At 41.8% G+C, this 26,489-nt stretch overlaps 1 protein-coding gene across 1 annotated transcript; it reads right to left on the bottom strand.

Annotated features, from left to right (window-relative positions):
• Nucleotides 1-11,381: 11,381 nt before the first annotated feature.
• LOC138770490 (vomeronasal type-2 receptor 26-like) lies at nt 11,382-25,809 on the bottom strand. The gene is made up of 8 exons (XM_069949596.1): nt 25,662-25,809; nt 24,249-24,306; nt 23,093-23,384; nt 21,734-22,325; nt 21,546-21,625; nt 17,153-17,374; nt 14,074-14,197; nt 11,382-12,280 (listed from the first exon to the last, which is right to left on the bottom strand). Exons 1-8 carry the CDS (start codon nt 25,807-25,809, stop codon nt 11,382-11,384), a joined length of 2,415 nt encoding a protein of 804 aa, XP_069805697.1.
• Between the last annotated feature and the right edge of the window lie 680 nt (nt 25,810-26,489).

Here is a 26,489-nt window from a genome sequence, read left to right as displayed (position 1 = left end):
CCTCCACGTTGGCTACTGCTGCTCCTGCCTTGCCTCCATGTTGACTACTGTTGCTCCTGCCCTTGCCTCCTTGTTGGCTACTGCTGGGCCTTAACAAGCATCCATGATGACTACTGCTGTGCCTGCCCTTGCCTCCTAGTTGGCTACTGCTGGGACTTAACAAGCATCCATGTTGACTACTGCTGACTGCTGGTGTGCCTGCCCTTGCCTCCATGTTGGCTACTGCTGGGCCTTAACTGGCATCCATGTTGACTACTGCTGACTACTGGTGTGCCTGCCCTTGCCTCCATGTTGGCTACTGCTGGGCCTTAACTGGCATCCATGTAGACTACTGTTGGGCCTTTAGTGGCATCCATGTTGACTACTGTTGTGCCTGCCCTTGCCTCCATGTTGGCTACTGCTGGGCCTTAACTGGCATCCATATTGACTCTTGCTGGGCCTTAACTGGCATCCATGTTGACTACTGCTGGGCCTTAACTGTCCCGCGTGCCTCTGGACACGCCTCTTCCTCGGAATGCAGTTTTGGGGGCTGCACAGGCCTCCGCAACTCCACAACTTTCGCCGCTGGATGACTCCCCAGGCCAGGTTGGGTCAGTCACTAAGTCGTTGACCGCCTCCTCAACTATATCACTGTCATCCTCATCCTGCCTAACAGACAGACCCATTGTCTCGTCGTCATCGTCATCTATGCAAATTCCACCTGGTGGGTGCCGTTCTCAACAACGACATTACCTGGAGATGGCGGATGCTCCAAACTTTGGGCATCAGTGTATATAAAATCCTGGGATTCTTGCAGTTTCAATGCGAGAAAAGGATCAGAAAACATCCGGGGAATTGGCAAAGGTGACATCAATGTTTTCGGAACATTGGGCAGGTTGGGAGGAAGGAGGGTTACAGCGTGGTTTCTGCAGTCCAGTCCTCTGTGGACATTTGGGTGGAAGCATTATCTGCTATCCATTTGACCACCAGTTCCTGCTGGTCTGGCCTTAACAGCGGTGTACTCTGCCCTATGCCTAGACGGTTAAGGAACTGAGGGATGTTGGAAGAACGTAAACCTGCCTTCCCCTTAGCAGCAGCCGTTGATTGTCTGGATGCTTAAACACGACTTGTGCCTAAACCGCCTCTTCTGCGTCCATGGCCCCGTCCCTTTGCACTACCCTTCTTCATAGTTGTTAAGATGCTCTCAGCGGGCTATAAAAAGACTATGTATCAGGTGCCCATAGTGGGCTATTGGAACAGTGTATATCAGGGGCCCTTAGTGGGCTACTGGAACAGTATATTTAAGGTGCCCTTAGTGGGCTAATGAAACAGTATATATCAGGTGCCCTTAGTGGGATACTGCAACAGTATATATCAGGTGCCCTTAGTGGACTTCTGGAACAGTATATATCAGGTGCCCTTAGTGGGCTACTGCAACAGTATATATCAGGTGCCCTTAGTGGACTACTGCAACAGTATATATCAGGTGCCCTTAGTGGGCTACTGGAACAGTATATATCAGGTTCTCCTTAGTGGGCTACTGGAACAGTATATATCAGGTGCCCTTACTGGGCTACTGGAATATATATCAGGTGCCATTAATGGGCTACTGGAACAGTATATATCATGTGCCTTTTACTGGGCTACTGGAACAGTATATATCAGGTTCTCCTAGGCCACTGGAACAGTATATACCCGGTGCCCTTAGTGGGCTACTGGAATACTATATATCAAGTGCCCTTATTGGGCTACTGGAACAGTATATATCAGGTGCCCTTAGTGGGCTACTGGAACAGTGTATATCAGGTGCCTTTAGTGGGCTACTGGAACAGTATATATCACATGCCTTTTACTGGGCTACTTGAACAGTGTATATAAGGTTCTCCTTAGTGGGCTACTTGAACAGTATATATCAGGTGCCCTTAGTGGGCTACTGGAATATATTTCAGGTGCCCTTAGTGGGCTACTGGAACAGCATATATCAGGTTCTCCTTAGTTGGCTACTGGAACAATATGCATCAGGTGCCTATTACTGGGCTACTGGAGCAATATGCATCAGGAGCCTATTACTGGGCTACTGGAAAAATATGCATCAGGTGCCTATTACTGGGCTACTGGAACAATATGCATCAGGTGCCTATTACTGGGCTACTGGAACAATATGCATCAGGTGCCTATTACTGGGCTACTGGAACAATATGGATCAGGTGCCTATTACTGGGATACTGGAACAATATGGATAAGGTGCCTATTACTGGGCTACTGGAACAATATGGATCAGGTGCCTTTTACTAAGCTACTGGAACAATAAGTATCAGGTGCCCCTAGTGAGCTACTGGAACACTATGTATAACGTGCCCTTAGTGGGTGTAACCGGTTGCTTTTGATAATAGTCGGAGAAGGCTATAACCACACAGATTAATAGAAAAATAAGGTATTTAATACAAAGAACAATACTTAGCTGCAGTTACAGATGGTACAGATGCATAGTTGTTTTATCCACAATGAAATGGGGAGCCCCTTTGTATATTATGGTCTAATATACGCCCATTTCCCTCGATGACCTCCAGGGTGCTGGGCACCTTCCATCCATGGTCCCAGCTGAGGCTGGCTCGAAGCTACATACCCCTGACCTTTATAGTAAGTTTGGGTGGGGGTGATGTGCTTGTATGTCTATGTAGACCACTGATGACCATGAATGGAAGTTATCCGATGTTTCTCCAGCCTTGTACATATTTACCAAGCACAATAGGGACCCAGTTTTACAATTACAGCTATAAGGTTCTTTCAGCCATACAACAATAGCAACAAACAACTGTATCCTCCAATGTTTACACTATTGTGAAGGTATATGGCTGGACAGTTGACATAGGTGTGACAGTATACATACACACACACAACTACAATGACTTCTACACACATAGCCATACGAATAAATATATATATATATATATATATATATATATATACACACACACAAGACATTAAAATAATACATTCCTTCTCATTACATCAATAAGACACTTTAATTTTCTGAAATGAACCCATCCGGTTACAGTGGGCTAAACCAGAGACACTATAAGTCACTTGTACAAACAGGGTACACCTGCTGCTGCTGCTACTACTATCATACATGTTTTAGCACCGAGAAGTGCTTTGGATTCAGAGATGACTTTTTCACTGGATCTTAGACCTAAAAAAGACTTTTGGGTTCAGTAGTAAGCCTGCCTAACCAAAACACTACTAAAACCTGTCTCTCCCTTTCTCGAAGATCTCTCCCTTTCTCGAAGATCTCTCCCTGGCTAGGTTAAAAGCACATCTGGGGTCGAGAGGCGGAAATCAAGTATTAAATATTCGAGGTCATGTGGTTCAGCCATCTAATGAGGGTAAACGCCGTTTTCACGCTGCGTGCGTACTCCCAGGGTCCCTCACGGCCTCACTGCATGGTGATTGGATTAAAAAAAGCGCCAACTGCGATGGGAGGGCTTTTGAATGTTTTCCGCATATTCGCCACACTTTTTGATTGAATTTGAATCTTTCGAATACCGCAATATTCGATTGAATACCATCTCGATCGAATCGTATTCGCTCATCTCTACAAAAGAGTATAATAGATGGGGTGTGGGAGAAAGGGAGGTCATGTGGAGAGGAGGCTGGATATGACTTTCTATTAACTCCGACTTGCTTCATTACAGTCTTTGGAGCAAAAGATTTGCATGTTCAGCCAGCCGGAGATTGAAATGCGCTGTTACGCACTCTCCCAAGCTGCATCTTAGAATCGTGACAATCAATAAGTCTGATGACATGTCAAAAAATACTACAAATGACAATAACACTTTAAAAGCCATTTATACTTTTTATGTAGTGATGGGGCTGTACAGAAAATAATAACCATTCTATTCTTACCTAACCACACTCTCCCAATGTCCTCCTGCTGCACCTTTGGGTCTCTCGCTAAGCGCTCCCACCACCACTTCAGAGTCGGATTTGCCTTGCCAGTGATGGTCAATCGGCAGATCGGGCTGTCATCGGCGAGACGAATCCCTACTGGAAGTGGCAGCAGTGGGGAACCTAAAGAATCAGCTGGTGGACCATGATGGAAAATCATCACAGAGATAGAGAACACACCAAATAGGCCATGACGAACATTCTTGTACATGTGGAAGATGGGGGCCGGACGGGAGGGATAACTGATGACCAAATGATCATTCGTCCAGCAGTTATTGAAGGTGTATGACCATCTTCATTGGTGATGTATGGTGGTTATATCTGGTCCTGGTATATAGTGAGATTATTTGTATGTACATTTGTACAGTTTGTATAGTTGTACTAGGAATACCTGAGAACAAGAGTAATCTCTAGTGACAAGCAGTTCCTGCTGGTCTGGCCTTAACAGCGGTGTACTCTGCCCTATGCCTAGACGGTTAAGGAACTGAGAGATGTTGGAAGAACGTAAACCTGCCTTCCCCTTAGCAGCAGCCGTTCATTGTCTGGATGCTTGCACACGACTTGTGCCTAAACCGCCTCTTCTGCGTCCATGGCCCCGTCCCTTTGCGCTACCCTTCTTCATAGTTGTTAAGATGCCCTCAGCGGGCTATAAAAAGGCTATGTATCAGGTGTCCATAGTGGGCTATTGGAACAGTGTATATCAGGGGCCCTTAGTGGGTTACTGGAACAGTATATTTAAGGTGCCCTTAGTGGGCTAATGAAACAGTATATATCAGTTGCCCTTAGTGGGATACTGCAACAGTATATATCAGGTGCCCTTAGTGGACTTCTGGAACAGTATATATTAGGTGCCCTTAGTGGGCTACTGCAACAGTATATATCAGGTGCCCTTAGTGGGCTACTGGAACAGAATATATATTATGTGCCTTTAATGGGCTACTGGAACAGTAAATATCAGGTTCTCCTTAGAGGGCCACTGGAACAGTATATACCCGGTGCCTTTAGTGGGCTACTGGAACAGTATATATCAGGTGCCCTTTGTGGGCTACTGGAACAGTATATATCAGGTGCCCTTAGTGGGCTACTGGAACCGTATATTTCAGGTGCCCTTAGTCGGTTAATGAAAAAGTATATATCAGGTGCCCTTAGTGGGCTACTGCAACAGTATATATCAGGTGCCCTTAGTGGACTACTGGAACAGTATATATCAGGTTCTCCCTAGTGGGCTACTGGAACAGTATATATCAGGTGCCCTTACTAGGCTACTGGAATATATATCAGGTGCCCTTAGTGGGCTACTGGAACAGTATATATCATGTGCCTTTTACTGGGCTACTGGAACAGTATATATCAGGTTCTCCCAAGAGGCCCACTGGAACAGTATATACCCGATGCCCTTAGTGGGCTACTGGAATACTATATATCAAGTGCCCTTATTGGGCTACTGGAACAGTATATATCAGGTGCCCTTAGTGGGCTACTGGAACAGTGTATATCAGGTGCCCTTAGTGGGCTACTGGAACAGTATATATCACATGCCTTTTACTGGGCTACTTGAACAGTATATATCAGGTTCTCCTTAGTGGGCTACTGGAACAGTATATATCAAGTGCCCTTAGTGGGCTACTGGAATATATTTCAGGTGCCCTTAGTGGGCTACTGGAACAGTATATATCAGGTTCTCCTTAGTTGGCTACTAGAACAATAAGCATCAGGTGCCTATTACTGGGCTACTGGAACAATATGCATCAGGTGCCTATTACTGGGCTACTGGAACAATATGCATCAGGTGCCTATTACTGGGCTACTGGAACAATACGCATCAGGTGCCTATTACTGGGATACTGGAACAATATGCATCAGGTGCCTATTACTGGGCTACTGGAACAATATGCATCAGGTGCCTATTACTGGGATACTGGAACAATATGGATCAGGTGCCTTTTACTAGGCTACTGGAACAATAAGTATCAGGTGCCCCTAGTGGGCTACTGGAACAGTATGTATAATGTGCCCTTAGTGGTCTAAACCAGAGACACTATAAGTCACTTGTACAAACAGGGTACACCTTCTGCTGCTGCTGCTACTATCATACATGTTTTAGCACCGAGAAGTGCTTTGGATTCAGAGATGACTTTTTCACTGGATCTTAGACCTAAAAAAGACTTTTGGGTTCAGTAGTAAGCCTGCCTAACCAAAACACTACTAAAACCTGTCTCTCCCTGCTCGAATATCTCTCCCTGGCTAGGTTAAAAGCGTATCTGGGGTCGAGAGGCGGAAATCAAGTATTAAATATTCGAGGTCATGTGGTTCAGCCATCCAATGAGGGTAGACGCCGTTTTCGCGCTGCTTGCGTACTCCCAGGGTCCCTCACGGCCTCCCTGCATGGTGATTGGATTAAAAAAAGCGCCAACTGCGATGGGAGGGATTTCAAATGTTTTCCGCGTATTCGCCACACTTCTCGATTGTATTCAAATCTTTTGAATACAGCAATGTTTGATTGAATACCATCTCGATCGATTCATATTCGCTCATCTCTAAAAAAGAGTATAATAGATGGGGTGTGGGAGAGAGGGAGTTTATGTGGAGAGGAGGCTGGATATGACTTTCTATTAACTCCGACTTGCTTCATTACAGTCTTTGGAGCAAAAGATTTGCATGTTCAGCCAGCCAGAGATTGAAATGCGCTGTTACGCACTCTCCCAAGCTGCATCTTAGAATCGTGACAATCAATAAGTCTGATGACATGTCAAAAAATACTACAAATGACAATAACACTTTAAAAGCCATTTATACTTTTTATGTAGTGATGGGGCTGCACAGAAAATAATAACCATTCTATTCTTACCTAACCACACTCTCCCAATGTCCTCCTGCTGCATCTTTGGGTCTCTCGCTAAGCGCTCCCACCACCACTTCAGAGTCGGACTCGCCTTGCCAGTGATGGTCAATCGGCAGATCGGGCTGTCATCGACGAGACGAATCCCTACTGGAAGTGGCAGCAGTGGGGAACCTAAAGAATCAGCTGGTGGACCATGATGGAAAATCATCACAGAGATAGAGAACACACCAAATAGGCCATGACGAACATTCTTGTACATGTGGAAGATGGGGGCCGGACGGGAGGGATAACTGATGACCAAATGATCATTCGTCCAGCAGTTATTGAAGGTGTATGACCATCTTCATTGGTGATGTATGGTGGTTATATCTGGTCCTGGTATATAGTGGGATTATTTGTATGTACATTTGTACAGTTTGTATAGTTGTACTGGGAACACCTGAGAACAAGAGTAATCTTTAGTGACAAGGGGCATACCTGACCATTGGGGGCATATCCGGCTCTAGGGGGCATACCTGGTTGTATGGGTCATACCTGGCTACACATGCCAAACCTAGCTGCAGGGGGGATAGCCTGATACAAGATGTACATCCAGCTGCGTAAGGCATATCAGACAGGAGGAGGCATACCCAGCTAGAGGTGGCACATGTCTTTGCAAGGGGACATCCAACATACTTGGCTGTAAGGGTCATTTCTGGCTGCAGGGTGCATACCTGGCTACAAGGAAAATAACTGGCTTAGGGGTAATATCTTAACATAGGGAGCATATCTGGCTATAGGGTGTATACGTGCTTACAGAGGGTATTGTTACTGGGGAAGGGGGCATTTTTAATGGCCACAGGGGGCATTGTTTTATACAGGTGACATTATTACTAACTATGAGGAGCATTATTATTTGACATTACTTGAGCCTTATTACTGGGAAATACAGGTCAGTCGCATTCTTATTGGGGAAGTTGATCTAGGAATCAACTGCTAACAAAGACTATATCTCATCTCATCACATGGGGGTACTTGACTTGAAAAGGTTGAGAAACACTGCTCAAGCACCTAGCAAGTAGTGTCCATTAGAGTCTCCGCATACAATAATCACTAAAAATCATCCTTTATAAGATGTCAGTAGCAATGGCGGCAGTGTTTTTTTTTTTTTTTTTTAATTCTAAATTTTATTCATTTTCAAAATTTTTACAAAGAAATACATGTAAATCATCAGCTGTAGATGTCGGAGTAAGAACAAAGCACCGTTGGGTGCGCAAACTATAAAATAGAACATGGACAAGGAGCCAACATGGCTCAACATCACCAACAGAGGTTATATGAAGTATCTCCCACAACGGGGAGGCCAACCGTAAAATTGAGGGACTTTTCATCATGTAGAGAAGGTAGAGAGCAACCGCTCAGGAAAAGTGAGGGGTGAGAAGCAATGACCTCTGGAGAGGGGGGGGGGAAGGCAAGGGAGGGAAGCTACAGCACCGGGGAGCACACGGGGGGGAGGGGGCAAAGAACACTTACATACACGCCAATGTAGGGAGAAAAAAAAAAAAAAAAAAGGGGGGGGGGCGAAGTGCCTCACTGAGAGATGAGGGTCTTGTACTCGTCAGATTCAGCAAACTGTTCCCAATAGTACCTGAAAGTCTGAAAGAACCTAGAGTTCCGGTCATGCAATTGTGCGGTAAGGTCCTCCATATATTTGAGGTCTTCCACCTTCCGTAACCACATGGAGACAGTAGGAATAGCCTGCTGCCTCCATAGGGCAGGGATACAGGCCCTGGCAGCGTTGACCAGATGGCGGAGGAGTGAGCGGCGGTAGCCTCTCAGTGGGATGTACGACAGGTGCAGGAGAAACAGTGATGGAGAAAAAGGTAGAGGAGATTCCGTAAAGGTCGAGGCAATACGCCAAACCTCTCTCCAAAAGGGGACCAGTTTGGGGCAGCTCCAAAAGGTATGGAGGAGGGTCCCCTCCTCGCCGCAGTTTCTCCAGCACAGGGGGGATACTTCAGGAAAGATTCTGTGAAGGCGGACCGGAACCCGGTACCATCTAGAGAGAATCTTGTAGCCCGCCTCCTGTATGCGGGAGGAGATGGAAGAGGTATGAGTACAAGTATAAATTCGGTCTAATTGTGGGCCTGTAAATGAAACCTCCAAGTCTTGCTCCCACGCAGTGAGGAATGGGGGAGGTGGCTGTTCCGGGGGGGATCCCAGCAAGGCGTATAGGAGGGAGAGAGAATGTCGGAGAGGGCCCGTGCCAAGGCATAACGTCTCTAACTGAGTGAGCGTGCGGGAGAAAGAGGACGGAGCAGGTAAGGAAAGGAGAAAATGGTGCAACTGGAGGGCCCTCCAGAACCCCAGGGGGACCGGGTCTGGGAGATCCGGAAGTTCAGAAAGAGATACCCAGGCCGATCCCCGTAGAAAGCTACGTGCACGGAAGGAGCCAGCTTTGAACCATTCCCGGAACACCGGGTCGGAGGCTCCAGCCGGAAACGAGGGGGAGCCTATGACCGGGAACAAGGGAGATGGGTGAGGAGCCAGAGAGGCCAAGGAGAAGTATTTCTGGCAGAGCTTAAGAGTCGGGACGACTGTCGGGTGGGGCCCGACCAGTCTACTGGAGTCGGGAAGCCAGGGAGCCGCCAACAGGGAGAGGGGTACAAGTGACATTTCAAGGCCGACCCACAATTTTGAAGAGCCGTGTCGGTGCCAGGCGGCAGTGTTTTTAACACATTAATCCATAACATAACAATATGCAGTTTTACTGCAACATACATGGTGTAATCATGTGTGTAGAGCAATGGGGCTGTGACGAAGCGCTGTAAAGCGTGAAACGATTGTCGCCTACCACATTCATGTGCATAGTTGTTATGTCTATGGCTGAATAAAGCAAGTGGAAACTGGAGCGAGTGCCGCATCGTGTGTATTCTTGCTACTATACATGGTGTAATGACCAGGCACATTTCTAAAACTACTTGTCTCCAACATGGCACAACTTTAAAACTTTGGCCAATTGGGCCTGCATAACATAAAGGTAAACTGCCTAAGGGGTGCATAACAGAGTCTCTGGGTGCTGTAACTACTGGACGCCTTGCTTATGCAGGGCCAAGAGATCTGGGCCCTGGGGCATATGAGCATCCTATTACTCCTGATGGTGCACACACATAGTTGGGAGCCTATAAATATAGAAGTGGCAGCCGATATAGTGAAAGATACCCCTCTGGTTATGGGTGAAGGAATGCCACTAAGGTGAGATGGTGTCTGTCGGCTTGGGGACTTCCCCTTTGCAGAAGGTGAGATGGTGTGTCCCAACTTGGTAACTTCTAAAGCAGAATGTGATATTGTGTTTGCCAACTAGGAGACTGGCTCCATAGAAAAAGTTGAGATGGTGTCTGCCAACTTGGGGAATCAGTTGGCTGTAGGCCTATGCAGGCTTTTGTGGCTCGTCCTTCCACACCTCAGGTTCAGATAATGGTGAACAAGGTTCCAAAGGCAACATACCTGTCCAGGTGATAGCAACAGCCAATCATCCTTGTGGCCCCCACATAGACATGTACGCCACCTCTTTACTGGGTTCAAGATTGTGCATGGTGTCTGGAAGGTAGTGCCTCTTGAAAGAGTGCTCCTATAGTTCCCAGGCAGACTGGAGGGAGTAGGTTCTGCCACAGCAACGGGGGTCTTGTCTCTCTGCTAGCGTTCTGGGCTTAAGCGCGGCTCTCTTGCAAATTTCCTGTCCGCTGCCCACAACTGGGCCTGGAAATAATCTTCTGCCACATAGGGGAGGCTCAGGCAAACTTGATGGCTTCTGTGGTACTGCTGTTTGCTCAGTATGGCTTGAAGGCCTCAGTGGGTACGCTGCACACTCAGGCACGCTTGACAGACTCTCTGGGACTGCTTCATGCTCAGGCAAGCTTGACGGCCTCTCTAGTACTACTACACTCCAGTAACTTACTTCATCATCCGTTTCCAATACAGCTTCCCAGTATGATAGTGGTGTTGATCACGTGGAACTGCCTCCTAATCTTAGCTAGACTTTATAACCTCCCAGTAGCTGGGTCATTGTTTCAAGGGAGCCACTTTTCATGGCACCATATCTTCCTACTCCTTAGGCCACCCATAAGCACTCCTTGATGGCTGTTTTCTAGGTAAACACCTGCACCACGCTCCAGAGCACTATTAAGAGCATTAGGTGTCATATGGCCCACCCCTTCTAAGGATAATCAATTAAGGGGCGGGCCAGATGACAAGGCATTGGCCCTAACTGTGCTCCGGAGCGGAGTTTACCATGACCAACATTGCGGGGCCAATATCTTCCTCCTCAGTGTCTTGCTATAGGGGGCTATCTGCAGGTTAGATTTATATAACCTGCTGTTAGTTCCCCTTTAAGAGGTTCAAATTACAATATGTTGTTTTACTAAAGGTAATTGACACCACTGAAAACATTCTTTGTTAATAATCATTATGGTATAAAAAATATTTTTTAATAAGCTAATTTACAATAGAGGTTGAATACATCTGTATTGTATTGTATTTCTAGGTCATCATAGAAACTATATTAACATAACTTTTAATCACAATAATTTTTATTAGATAAATTATAAGAACAGCTAAGACAATTACACAGCCTTCAACTACTTTTACTGTAAGTTATTATTTTATTTTTCTTGGGTTTTATTAATATAATGTAACATTTAGGAAAGAACAAAAAGAACAGTAATGCTCCGTTAGATGCTAAAATAGCAAATATCTCCACAGCGACCATATATTTGCCTTTGGTGCATACATATGTTGGAATAAAGCAAATCCAGACACTACAGAATACCAACATACTAAAGGTAATAAATTGGGCTTCATTGAAAGTGTCTGGAAGCCTTCTAGAAATAAATGCAATAATAAAGCTAAATATGGCCAAAACCCCAATATATGAGACAACAACATAGAAAGCAATGATGGAGCCTTCATTACATTCTACTATGATTATTCCAGGAATTGTCTTAGTGTCAAGTTCAACAAATGGTGGAGCCAAGATCAGCCAAGTTACACATATCATGAATTGACCCATAGAGCACAAAATGACAAGTCCGTTGGGTATTCTAGATCCAACAAATTTTCTTAATTTGCTTCCAGGTTTTGTAGCATTGAAGGCAATGAGAACTGTTGTTGTTTTGCCAAGAACAGAAGAAATGGCAACAGCAAATACAAAGCCAAATGTTGTTTGTCTCATAAGGCAGGTTAGTTCTTTAGGACATCCAATAAACATGAAGGAGAGAAGGAAACATATCATCAAAGACACCAGGAGAACATAGCTCAGGTTCCGGTTGTTGGCTCTGACCAGAGGAGTGTTCCTGTTTTTACCAAAAACCCAGAGCACTGATGTAGTAATTCCGAAGAAGATGGCCGCAATGACCGCCAATGACATCCCTAACTCCTCTTCATAGGAGAGGAAATGTAGAGGACGTTTAATGCATTTATCTCTCGCGGGATTAGACCATTGATCATCAGGGCAAATTTCACAGGACTCCATAGCTAAAACAGATAAACAGAACATATTTAAATGCTGTGTTCTTTTCTTCTTCAAGCAGTCTGCAATTTGTGCTTTACAACTTTTTACTTTTTTTTCTGTAATTATCGTAACTCTCCTTGGACTCCAACAATCTAGTGATAAATAGTAAATAGAGGATGGGGATGATTAGCTTGCTCTTGTTTCTGAGCTCTACCCCCACTCCCTAAATGATGTCACTATCTCTGACCAGCCACTCCAGCCTTTATCCGTACTTCCCTGTCATACACAAAGATATTTATGTATCTTTATTGGAATATTTAGGTAAGAGCGAATAGCATTCTAAACATGCTTAACCCCTTAAGGACTGGGTCTGAAATGGCCTTAAGGACCCGGCCAATTGTCACCTACCTTTGTGTTTTTGTTTTTTCCTCCTCGCCTTCTAAGACCCATAACTCTTCTACAGGGCCATGATAGGTCTTGGTTTTTTTCAGGAACAGGTGTACTTTGCTATGGCCTCTTTCAATTTGCCATAAAATGAATGACAGAGCCCCCAACATATCATTTATGAGGTGAATTTGGGTCAAAAATTTGGGGGGGTTCCATGCTAGCGTAATGCACTTTACAGTAAAACTGACATTTATTGTTTATTCTGTAGGTCAGTCTGAACACAGCGTTATGAATGTTTACTAGGTTTTCTAATTTTTATTAACAGTAAAACTTTTTTTTTTGCAAATAGTTATATTTAAAATGGCCCTGTTGTGACTCTTATAGCGCTTTTATTTCTTCACCTATGGGGTCATATGGGGTGTCATTTTTTGCACCATGATCTCTAGTTTTTATTAGTACAATTTTTTTCTAGATCAGACGTATTGATCACTTTTTATTGATTTTTTATACATAAAATGACATTTAAAAAAGGCAATCCTTTTTTTAACACTGTTTGTTCACAATGTTCACCGGGTAGGAACAATACTGTTTTATTTTAATAGATCGGACGATTAAGCACGCTATGATATATTATATGTTAAATAATTATTTTTTTTTGTGTTTTATGTATAAAATGGGAAGGGGGGTGTTTTTCACTTTTATTGGGAGAGGGGCTTTGGGAAATTTTTTAAAACTTTCATTGATTTCCCCCCCCCCTCCCACTTTTTAAGTCCCATTAGGGGACTTTTACATTAATACATCAGATTTAATACACTGATCACTGCTATGCCACAGCATAGCAGGGATCATTGTAATCTGCGATCGTCTGATAGAGCCTGCCTGTGGCCTGTGGCCTCTGATCAGACTGCACGGAGGTAAGCAGTATACCTCTGGCAGTCAGGCAGTCCAATCGGGACCCCTTGCAGACACGCTGCCCGGGCCCCAATCGGTAAGTGACAGGAGATGCTCCTTTCACTTACACCTAAACGCCAGTTAATGGCTGGCTGCCACCCAATCACAGCGGCCTGCCATTGATGGTGAGGGCCTGGCTGCTGATAGCAGACGGTCCTCAACTGATATGAAGTGAGCTCAGCTCCTGGGCTTGCTCCATAGCCTGGAAACCTGCGGGGCATACATTTTTGCCCTCTTGCGCCAAGGCCCAGGCTGTGGGGATGTAAATGTACGCCCCTGGTCATTAAAGGGTTAACGGTGTGGCAGGTGCTTCTATCCTAAGCAACTGGCATAAGTGCTATAGGAGGGGAGTAGACAGGGTGGGATGATTGTGGGATGGGCTAAGGGAAAGCAATGCATTCTGGAAATTGTAGTAGTAAGGAACTGCTCAACCAGAAATTACAAACATAAAATATAGAAATAAGAGAACACACTTTACCTGTTCCATTTGTAATTTCTCCATCATTACACTGCACACATTCAAAGCAACATTTTAGTTTACCAGTCTCCAGGGATTGTCTATAGCCTGGAGAACAAGGATCTGTGCACATAGATCGTGGAGTCTGAACATAGGGGGGAAAAAAAGATGTATAAAACTCTGTAGAAATGCATTGAAGACAAGTCAAACAAGAGATTAGCAGATTATATCTGACAAAGCACTTGTTAGAACTGGGTTGAGGTTCCTCAGGAATATTGACACAGAGAGACCTTATGTTAATTGTTTATTGTGTCCCACTTGTTAAATTGTAGGATTGCAATCTGTGCAATAAAAGTTCACCATTAGTGGCCAAGTGCTGGCTTGAATTGTAACAGGAACATGATTCTCTGGGAGAGCCAGGGATAGCTAACTGTAAGCTCCGCAGATTTTCTGACAAGGAGAAGTTTACAAGACCTCCTTCTTTGGCCTATGACAAGCTACAACACTGACCAGACTAGTTAGTTCCAACCCTCTGTGGAGAGAGATTTCAAATAAGAACTGTGCTGGAAGGTTCTAGCAACCTGTGTGTGTTAGGGGGAAGGGGGTTGTAGGTCTACAGTGTTACACAGTGGGAGGGAGTTCATTATTTTACCTCTCCAGATTTAGAGGCACTGTATGCTAACTATTTTCCATCTCTTCCTGTGGCCTAAGACTATGTAAGTAAGTTTTCTATGCACTTTCCCTGCCTCAGTGTTAAGGTTCTTTTGGTTCTGCCAAGGTGTTCTCGCATTTGCGTTGCAAGGACATTCCTGTGATCCTGCCCCCTCTCTTGTGTTCCTGTACTTCGTCCGGGTTCTAGGAATGCTGTCTGGTCCTGCACTCCTGATTGATTCCTGGTTCCCATATTCCCATCTGTTTCTACCTTGAAGTCTGAATCCAACCCAACTTGTGTTCATACCAGCAACGAGTCAGCTATTGAGTTGTTGACTAGAGATGAGCGGAGCAGCTGGAAATCCGTCACACAAGCTTCCTAAATTTTGGGTCAAATTTGTTAATATTCACGAATCAAATCTTAATAATCTTCAGTAAAACAGCCAAACTATAGAAGCTACAACTACAACTATTACAGTGGGTGAATTTGTTAATGTATGTTCTTGTAAGGCTATGTTCACACTACATAAAAGTACGGCCGTTGTTTCCATCGGCAACAACGGACGTACTTTGTACAGAGTGGAACACTGCCTATTCTTCTATGGGATCCCGGCCGAAGCATATACACTTAGGGGGAGATGTATCAACGTGAAAATGCTTATTTTTTGTCCGAAATGGGCCCGCTGTGAAAAAATCTATTCGCAAATGGCCGTTTTGCAAATAAATTATTTGCATCAGGCCCATTTTCGACTGATACGCCAGGGGGCGGGGAGGGGGTGTGGAGTGACCGGGGAGGGGGGCGCAGACTTAAGGTCCACTTCATTTATTATTCATTCATCATTCTTTTGGTGTAGAAATAAGCAGGAAACTTACTCCAGCTCTGAGCTGGCGTAGGTCTCCTGCCACGCGCACTGGCGCGCACAGGATTTATATAAAGGCAGTCCACCTCTACATAAATCTCCGTACCGTCCGGCGCAGGAAATGGCAGACTTAATAAATGTCCCCCTTAGTATACACTCTGGCCGGGAAGAACTGACATGTCAAAAGACCTATCAGTTCACACAATGAAGCGAGCAGCTCTGGTTGCTGGCTTAATTATGTGCTATGAGAGTACTGATGCCTGTGCGAGCTGATGCGCCCTCATCAGAACACTGCGGCTGGAAAGATCATACTTAATTACTGGCCGGGATGATCTCTGCAGAGACCGGCCATTCCGTCTCTTATGCCGTGTGAACATAGCCTAAGGCTGGGTTCACACTATGTATATTTGAGGCTGTATTTGGTCCTCATGTCAGGTCCTCATAGCAACCAAAACCAGGAGTGGATTGAAAACACAGAAAGGCTCTGTCCACACAATGTTGAAATTGAGTGGATGGCCGCCATATAACGGTAAATAACTTTCATTATTTCAATACAACAGCCGTTGTTTTAAAATAACAGCACATATTTGCCATTAAATGACGGCCATCCACTCAATTACAACATTATGTGAACAGAGCCTTTCTGTGTTTTCAATCCACTCCTGGTTTTGGTTGCTACTGTATACAGCCTCAAACATACAGCCTCAAATATACGTCATGTGAACATAGCCTTAAAGTGTAAAAAGTCAGAGAATAACAATTAAAAAATATATATATTAATCAGCCAGTCAATCAGCCAATCTTATGAAACCCAACTTGTATAACACAGTAGGAGTAAAGTGCGACCACTAATTATGTAAGGTGCACGCTCCATTCACTGTTCCCAGTAAATTGGTATAACTCAATATGCGTGCCCAGTGAGTGAATAATATGGACTGTGTCTTCACTGTTCCTGGTGAATTACTTGGGTTACTGGGTAAACTGGACACTTGGTTGGCAGCTACAACAAAATATTACCCACAATCAGCCCTCCTATCCTCTCCTCTATGTCCCTATATCGCTCTGTTAGTCTCTCCCTGCTCTGCTCTAACTGCCTGCTGCCATCGTGCTCTCTCCTCCACACACAGCTGACTGGCCACCTCTGTAAATGAACTTCTTTATATAGAGGGTGAGGTACTGACATCACAAAGGGGTCTGCAGCTGATTTAGCAGGCGCTAGGGATTATGGTCAATCCCTTTCTCCCGCCCTGTGACGCTCCAGACCCCATGTGCGGATGCCCTTTAGTGTTTTTTTTTTTTTTCCAAATTTCCTTAATGACTTGACGGTAATTCGACTGGCAGAACGAAGCAAATTGATTCACAGTGAATTTTCATTTGCTAGATTCACTTTGCTCATTTCTATTGTTGACCTTTCAGATACCATCATTATGGGGGATTTATCAAAGGGTGTAAAATATAACTTGGTGTAAACTGTTGACAGCAACCAATCACAGCTCCTCTTTCATTTTACCAGAGCTGAAAGCTGTTAGATAGACAATAGGAACAGCATGAGAACATAACCTAACGTGATTGAGACAGATTTGTCCTACCTGTATGAAGTATGGATTCCAAACAATAGCACTTTCATTTATTTGAAGCTGATTAGAAGCTGATGATGACCAAGAACCAACCAAAGCACTTGTTATTCTACTATCTGACCGTGCAACAAAGTTTAAGACGTCAAAGTTTCCTTCAATGTAACCTTTGTTATTGAAAAATATATCTGCACCAGATGGTGTTTTTAAGGTCACATTTTTCAAGTAACGGTTCAGCTTAAAATGAAGGATAAAAATGAAATCAGTTAATGTGAAGCATGTGTAATATATACTTAAATAACAAAAAGGCCATGTTCACAAAATGTACAAAATAGCAAAAAGGCGGCCGATTTTGCTATTTAAAAAGACATTGGTTTTTGCCAGGATTTGATTGACTTTAATGCAATGCATTGAATCCAATGCACAGCGGACTTCAAAATAATGATCAGGACAAATATTTTCAGACGTCTTTTGCAAATATATTATATTATTAGTTGTTCACACTCACTGTTCTTTCTCCGTTGTTACTATTAAATTAAAGGACAATTAATATTAAAGGAAAATTAGGCCCCACCCAAAGGCCACTTAGTCCACCTAAACTAGAATAATGTACCAACACTAGGGGAGGCCAGGCAACTAAATGACGACCATTATTTTAGACTCAAAATGACGGACATCATTTTAAACGGAGCTGAAACAACGTTGTGTGAACATAGCCAAAAGGGAATATTGGTGATATAAAAATATATTGGTGATATAAAATATATATATATATATATATATATATATATATATATATATATATATATATATATATTATAAACAAGACTTTCCTAAGTACCTTTTTTTTTTTTTTTTAAACCTACAGTTAACCTACATTTAAAATACAGTACACTAACATGCCGGGCAGCACCAATTAATATAGTAAGCAGAAAATGAAGTCCAGTGCTGAAAAGACAAGCTATTTTATTTGGGACAGACAACTAGAATTCACGAGTAACTCCAACGTGTTTCATCCAAAGTCACAGGCCCATGGCCATGAGGCTTGTTCACAGGGATAAGAACTCTGTGTTGTTTAATCCCTAAGAAACAGAGCAAAATTGGCGGAATTAGGTGGCACAGCTCTCCACCGTGGAATCCTCAATTTCCTGCAGTATCTCTATGGAAGGGCATGCACGCCTCCGCTGTCGCTGATCTCCGCTCGAAGAGTTGCTCATTGTGAACTGGGCCTTAGTGCTGCAGCTAGTTTGGCTCTTTATGAACAAGTTAATTTTTAAAATCTGACCTGTATCACTTTAAGCGGTTATAACTGTGTGATATGATTTTTTGATCTCCTTACTTTCATTTTTTTCCTGAGACAGATTGACATAATACAGTAACTCTGATGCTGTTTTCTTTTTCTTTACTTTACAACGTGCACCATGCAGTATAAATAATGATATATTTTTGTGTTGGGTTGGGTTGGATTATGGACGTGGCGATACCAAACTTTTTTTTTTTTTCAGTTTTATGTAACAGTAATTTTTAGTAGGTGATACAATGTAATTGTATTATAGGGGGTGGGACTTTTTTTATTTTATTGTATTTTGTACTTTTTTTCCCCTTTAACTTTTACACTAGTGTGCATTACTGTCGGTGGAGCATCTTCAGAAAACCACCCTTCAGTTTATTAACCCCTAGACGACCCTGAGTTGCCTAGGGGACTTCAGAGCAGAGCCGCGATTTCGGGTGCTGCTTGTAGCCGGGGACCACAGATATAAGGCGGCACAGTCTTATGTCATCGATCTATGCAGTGTAACTATACTGCATAGATATCAATGAGAGATCAGTGAACTTATACTAGAAGTCCCCCATAGAGTGTTAAATAAAAAAGTGTTGTTATAAGTAAAAAGCCCCCTCCCCTACTAAAAGTTTGAATCACCCCCCTTTTCCCATGTTATAAATAAAATAAAATAAATAAACAAACATGTTTGGTATCGCCGCGTGCATAATCGCCCAAAATATTAATTTATTTAATTCCTAATCTCGCACGGTAAACTGCGTAAGCGCCAAAAATCCCAAAATGCAAAATTGCGCATTTTTGGTCACATCATATCCAGAAAAAATGTAATAAAAAAAGTAATAATAATAATCAAAAAGTCACATATGCGCAATCAAGCTACCAATAGAAAGTACAGATCATGGCGCAAAAAATGACACCTCACACAGCCCCATAGACCAAAGGATAAAAGCGCAATAAGCCTGGGAATAGAGCAATTTTAAGGAACATGTATTTGTAAACAATGGTTTGAAATCAAATAAAATAAAAGTTATACATGTTACATATAGTTGTAATCGTAACAACTTGAGGAACATAAATAACAAGTTAGTTTTACCCCAGGGCAAATGGCGTTAAAAAAAATCTGAATTAAAAAAAAAATGCTGTTTTTTTTTTTCCTTTTTCTTTTCACCACACATTTTTTTCTGCTTTTGCAGTGTACTCTATCCTGTCATTGCAAAGTTCAATAAGTAGTACAAAAAATCAGGGCTCATGTGGGTTTCTAGGTGAAAAAATGAAACTGCTATGGCCTCTTAAAGGAAAAGTCAGGGAAATTTTTTATTAAAGTATAGTATTGCCCCCCCAAATTTCATATCCCTGGTGTCTAGTGGGTCGGATCCCCCCCCCGCGATGCGATCACGGGGGGGGGGGGAGATCCATTCTTCTGCCCGTGCCGGGCCTCAGCGTCGCAATGACGGCTCGGCAATAGATCTAATCGATCTTTGCTGTGTATATACACAGCATTGATCTCTATGAGAGATCAGTGCTGTGTATATACAAGTCCCCAGGGGGACTTCTAGTTCATTTAAAAAAAAAAGCAAAATGTGTTTTTATTAATTAAAAATCCCCTCCCCTAATAAAAGTCCAAATCAGCCCCCTTTTCCCATTTTATAAATATAAATTAATAAATAAACAACTAAATAAACATATTTGGTATCACCGCACACGTAATCGCCCGATCTATTAAATTATCATATTCCTGATCTCGCAATTCCAAAATGCAAAATTGCGCATTTTTGGTCGCATCAAATCCAGAAAAATGTAATAAAAACCGATCAAAAAGTTGTATATGCGTAATCAAGGTACCGATAGAAAGAACACATCATGGCACAAAAAAATGACACCTCACACTGCCCCAAAGACCGAAGTATAAAAGCGCTATAAGCCTGGGAATAGAGCGAATTTAGGGAACAAATATTTGTTAACAATGGTTTAAATTTTTTAAAAGCCATCAAATAATATAAAAGTTATACATGTTACATATCGTTGTAATCGTAACGACTTGAGGAACATGCATAACAAGTCAGTTTTTCCATGGGGCGAATGGAGTAAATGCAACACTCCCCGAAATCAAAACAAATTCCTTTTTATTTTTCAATTTGACAGCACAAATGATTTTTTTTTCCGGTTTCACAGCATATGTTATGGAAAAATAATGCCTGTCATTGCAAAGTACAATTGGTTTCGCAAAAAATAAGCACTCATATACGTCTCTAGGTGAAAAAATGCAAGCGCTATGGACTTTCAAACATAAAATGGAAAAAGCAAAAGCACAAAAATGAAAACTGGCTTTGACCTTAAGGGGTTAAGCACAAGGAGGAAAAAATGAAAACCCAAAAATTTAAATTGGCTCGGTCTTCTAAGGGTTAAAAGGAAAACCTCAAATGTCTCTAAATCTGGATGAATCAGGGTAATATCTTTCACTCCAGCCCTCTTAATCTCTTTTGCTCCAGCCCATATACAGTATAATGTGACTTTATTCCCATGTGTTATGCCCTCTCTTTCCAATCTAAGGCTTACTATTTTCTTTAAGTCAGTACAGTAACCACATTACTCAATATTTAGTGTTTAAATAAAATAACTGATGTAATATATCCACCTCATCAGTGCAATCCACTACTTGGCCAGACACTTATTTAGATGATGCAGACCCAGACCTCAGACCCACATTGTCAGAATTAGCTGACCAGGGCATACAGCAGGGAGTGAATCGCAATGCCGTCACTCTTTCCCCAGCTATATGTCCTGATCACAGTGGGTCTGAGCAGTGACTGAGCAGTGAGACCTGCTGAGATCAATAACTTTTGACAATGCCTGATCATATGTCAAAAATTATTTTCAATGACAGCTTGACAGCTCATAAGCTCTCCACATTTGCATCTCAGGGGACAAATCCGCCACCACACTACCAAAGATAGCCATTTGTAATGTTTAAATGCCAAACATTTTTTTCCCCATGTCTATTTGTCTTAGATGTTTCATTTTTTTAGAGCAATTTCTAGGTTGCTGCCCCCCAAAAATGAGACTTTTGGTAGGTATGCTGTTACAGCATATTTATTGACTTATAGTACACAAACCACTATAACTAACTTTGGATTTCAATTTTTCCTTAAAATGTAAGGATGATGGCTCAAAAAGTAGTTCAGCTAAATGCATTTGATGTAAGGCCTCTGCAAGTAAGTAAACGGCATTATAAATTGTAAATGAATGTCGATATAAATGTGTGTCCTCTGAAACAAGCTCCTTCCACATTGTATTATTTGCACAGATCAATTTACCATGTACATCATAACAGCCATAGCTCAACAGCCAGAAATGATTCACAAAAGTATTATCTGGCATATTATTCAACGTTGCCTGAAATAAAAAATTCTTAAAACCTAGAATTTTTCCTTTCTGTATTGTTATTGCCAACGAACCATTGAAGTTAAAATTAAAATTTGGGAATACATCTTTAATTATGCCTTCCATTCCTGATGTTGTTATCCACACTTTCCCTCTCATATTTCTTTCACCAGTTTCCAGAAAGCCAACAAATGGGATTTCTGTGCCAAATAGAATGACAACGTTAACGGAAGAGGTTTCAAGTTTTTTGATTACGTGTAATGACTTCTCTCGAAAGTCTACAGAATCCATGGAAATAAAGCTTATGAAGTCAACACAAATTCCACGTTTCTCCATTTGTTTTTTAAGTTCCACACTGGCTTGTTGGCTGCTGTCATCCTCCGTAGTAATAATTCCAACCCATGTCCAACTAAAGTGGAGCAGAAGTTGAATGATGACATGGAACTGAGATGATTCACTCGGAACGGTTCGGTAGAGCAATGGGAAATTTTCACTAAGCGCAGAATTTAGTGCACCATAACTTATCTGTAAGACATTTACATTTTAAGCTCACACAACTTTTTTTTTGTCTTTTAGGATGGCCGTCATTTTGAAGCCAAATAACGGCCGTAATTTTATAACAACCACTGTAATTATGAAATAATGGCCTCAAAATGACAGATTTTTTTTGTTGTAATTATGCCACCTTAGCCTCATAACATTTCTTGAATCTTCTCTTTTCTCAACTTTAACCCAAAAAACCTGGTAATAAGTTGCCCTCATCATTTACCACTTGAAATAATACAATGTCCTCTTCTGTGACCTTCAACAATACTTTTGCTACCCTCCAATCTATCCTTAACTTTGCTGCCCCAATAATCAACCTTCTCCTTCAGTCCTCCTCTCCCCATTGCCAATCCCTTTACAGGGTATCTATCATAACAATAACATGCAAGGCTGCCCACAACCTTTCCCCTCCATACATCTCCGACCAGTTCTGATAAAATCTCTTATTTTTCATTCCTGCCAAAACTTCAGTTTGTGTTCTCCTCTTGTCTGTTTCTTACTCAAACATCTGTTTGTCGGCAGATGAAGACCACCTGGTTCATCAAGTGTACAGTAGCGCTATATCTTAGGCTCTATAATCTGGTTCCCACCACTACTATATAGTACTGTATGCTCAATGATATGTAAATAGTGATTACATATTTTGAGAATTATTTTGTCATCTAGTAATAACAAATTGTTGTATACAGAGATGTAATGCAATTTAAATAATATCTGCATTTTTTTTGACTAAAATGAAATCCTACCTGAGGATATCCAAACAGCTGAGCTACCCTTGCTATAGTGTAAGTGGAAGATGATAATAAATGTCCAACTACAGCAACTGTCTTTTGACTCCCCTGACACATATAGTTTGGAATCAGTTCTTGAGTCTCAGAAATGACGCTCAGGGCACTTTTTACAGCCAGATTCTCACTGGTACAAGAGTCATAGATCCGAAATCCTAGAGTAATATTTGGAAGAATATCAGTTCTATCGTTAATCTCCTCGATTGCATAAATAAATGCCAAGAAATGCTTTAGGAACTCGTATGATATCCTGTAGGAATTATAATTTGCAGTGTTATTTTAACACTGAAGACTAGAAATGAACTGATCTAATTCAGAGAATACATCTGATTTATTTGGGGTTCAGAGCCCTATTCTAAGTTGGGAGTGCCCTGACTGCCCTTAATTTGCAAAATGTGTACAACAGCATGGAATCCTGTCAAAAGACAGGAGTCCCTGCTTCTGTACAGTATACTGGGCACTGAATTTAGTAAGTGCATACAGCATTGCCATCTAACTCTGAGCTGCTTAATGTACAGGAACAAGGACAAAAAATCCCAATCTTCCAAATCTAACAAATCCAAATTTGTAAGGACATTCAGATCAAATCTGATTTGTACTGATTCACTTTACTCTTCTGTACCCAAGACCATTATTTTGTATAGTTTTGCATAAACTCTAAGATATACTATATACTATATTCTTTACTCATAATAATCCATTTTGATTAAGAGTTGGTGCCACTTTTACATATACTGTACATGTATGTTTAGGCAACATTGCTTGCTTAGCTAGTTATCTAATCTGTGGTTGATACTTGAAAAAACAAACCAACCGGGACCAAAAAAAAAAAAAAAGAAAAAAGAAAGAAACACGATTATAGTCTATGACCAACACAATGAGGGAACTTTTTTTCATGCTGTCAATAATGATGATGCAATGCCAATGGAGTAAATTTTATTGATTTAGTTGCATCTGATTCAATAGGACTTGCTATCCTTGATGGAATATTGAATTTAAAATTTTACCAGCAAATTTTAAAGGAAATTTTAGGACATCTGTCCCTTAGCTGGATCTCAAGAGAAAGTGCAAGACAACATCCCTAAGCACCTAAATCATTCTACAAAAGACTTACCAAGTCCTGACCTTAATCCAATGGAAATGTTGCTGAAGGACATGAAGTGAGCAGTTTACTGAAGGAAACCCACCAACATAACAAATTTTAATCACCAACTCACAGATTAACCATGGCACTCCCTTTAGTGAGCATAGGTCAATGGGGTGATCCATGTACCGTCTTCTGAAACCAATGCCACCGATGGTACTCTCCCAAAACTGCAAACAGTTTCGTCCAGTAGTTCCATTCAAAGAGAGCAGAGGAATACAATAATAAAGTAATTCTATTTTGCCACAATCAGTGAGTGCCTCTGCTATCTGTCGTTGAATAGAATAACATATTTTAAGCTTTTAGCTTTTACCACTTACCAGTATGTTATATTGGATCATTTTCCTCAAACAGTCAATGACTATTTCTAATATTTTTGACTCATTTAATTTGGTTCTCTTTATTTACTTTGAGGATGTGTTTGAAAATCTGATGTAGTTGGAGGTAAATGGTATGTATTAGGTATGTATGCAGATATATAGAAAATTCTGAGGGGTTCATACAGTAAACTTTCAAGCACCACTATATTTTATAGCATCAAGAACTCTTATCAGTCTGTCAAATTATTCCACAGCTGCATACACACAGTACAAAAACCTATCTGTTCTGTAGCCTTAGAACAGGGGGTTACATGTCAGTTAATCTGTGGTCACTGGTGATGAGCGAACATCCCAATGTTCGGATGCCAAACACGAATATAAAAAAAAAAAAAATCGTAATCAGTTTGTGTTCGTGTTCACCGAACATTTACGAAAAATAACGAACATACAGTAGAAGCACAGGTTTCATTCTATGCACATGCGTACAGATTATCAGGCGCAAAGTGTAAACTACGCCGTTGCGTAGGTTTCGTACTAGAGTTACACACATGCATACAGATTATCAGACGCAAAGTATAAATTATGTAGTTGCTTCAGTTTGGTCTACGCACCTGCGTATAGATTATCAGGTCTAGAGTTATAGACGTGTAGAGATTATCAGGTGCAAAGTGTAAATTACGCAGTTGCGTACGTTTTGGTCTAGAGTTACAGACAGTTACAGATTATCAAGTGAAAGGCATAAACTGCACAGTTGCGTACATCGCGAGATAAACGTTCGCATGTTAAAAAATGATCATCATAACATCCCGATTATCAAATTGTTTGTGATCGGCGAACATGAACAATTAGCGTCATGTTCAAACGAACATATGAAGATGTTTGCTCATCACTAGTGGTCACTTCTACAAGAAAGGATAAGTAGAATTTAATGCATTGTAAAAAAAAAAAGTAATTTTTCACACTTACCCCATACAACAGTCATGACATGGAACTTCATTAAAATCTACCGTGTTCTGGGAATGTACCAAAAAAATTTGCAAAATGCCAGCTATAATAACATTACCGTCTCTCAAGTAACCCAGAGGAGATTCATCGCCAGCGACAGGGAGCTGGCATGCAGATTCTTTCTTGGAACATAACGTTGCTGTCAGAAAAAATAAGCTAAAGGCACCGGGCTTAAGAAGCTTAATAACATCAAACAAAGCAGTCATTTCACACCAGACTTTTCTATTCTCATATTTCTTTTTGTAATATCTGCATTGACCAGATGATTCGTCTTTCGAGAAAGTGTGGAAAGCAAACAACCCTGACTAAGGTAACAAAGAGAATTACGTCCTTTATAGACCCATGAAATTCCCTTGCTGTTATACAGATAGAACATTGATTACTGTTTCTGTATTATTTGTATATCAAAAGTAAATTTAATCCAGATTTAAAAGAAAAAATGGATAAACTAGACTTGTTAGTTTGAAACATTTCAGACAAAAATGCTCTTTACCAAAACCAGTTACATTTTTATGGTTACCAAGTCTTCGGAAGGTTCTGGCTTGCCCAGAGGAACCCCCTACACTGCATTCTTTCAGGGAATTTTTTTTCTCTATTCTTGGGATTAGTATTGATCCCACCAATTGGCCCTTTACCAACCAGCTTGTTTATTCCTATCCTATTGATTTGGTATTGGGAATACCCCATTTTATTTGGGGGGGGGGGAATAACAAAATGCATTAAATGTTAAAGCGTCTCTGTACCCACAATCTGCCTTCCCAAACTGTTTGTAACATCGGATAGCTGTTTTTAATCCAAGATCTGTACTGGGGTCCATTCGGCAAGTGATCGAGTTATTGTCCTAAAAACAACTTTAAGGGTACAAACACACTGGGCGTATCCGCAG

Source organism: Dendropsophus ebraccatus, chromosome 13, assembly GCF_027789765.1.
Source record: "Dendropsophus ebraccatus isolate aDenEbr1 chromosome 13, aDenEbr1.pat, whole genome shotgun sequence".
NCBI classification, from domain to species: domain Eukaryota; kingdom Metazoa; phylum Chordata; class Amphibia; order Anura; family Hylidae; genus Dendropsophus; species Dendropsophus ebraccatus.
This window is presented reverse-complemented; position numbering and strand designations above follow the sequence as displayed.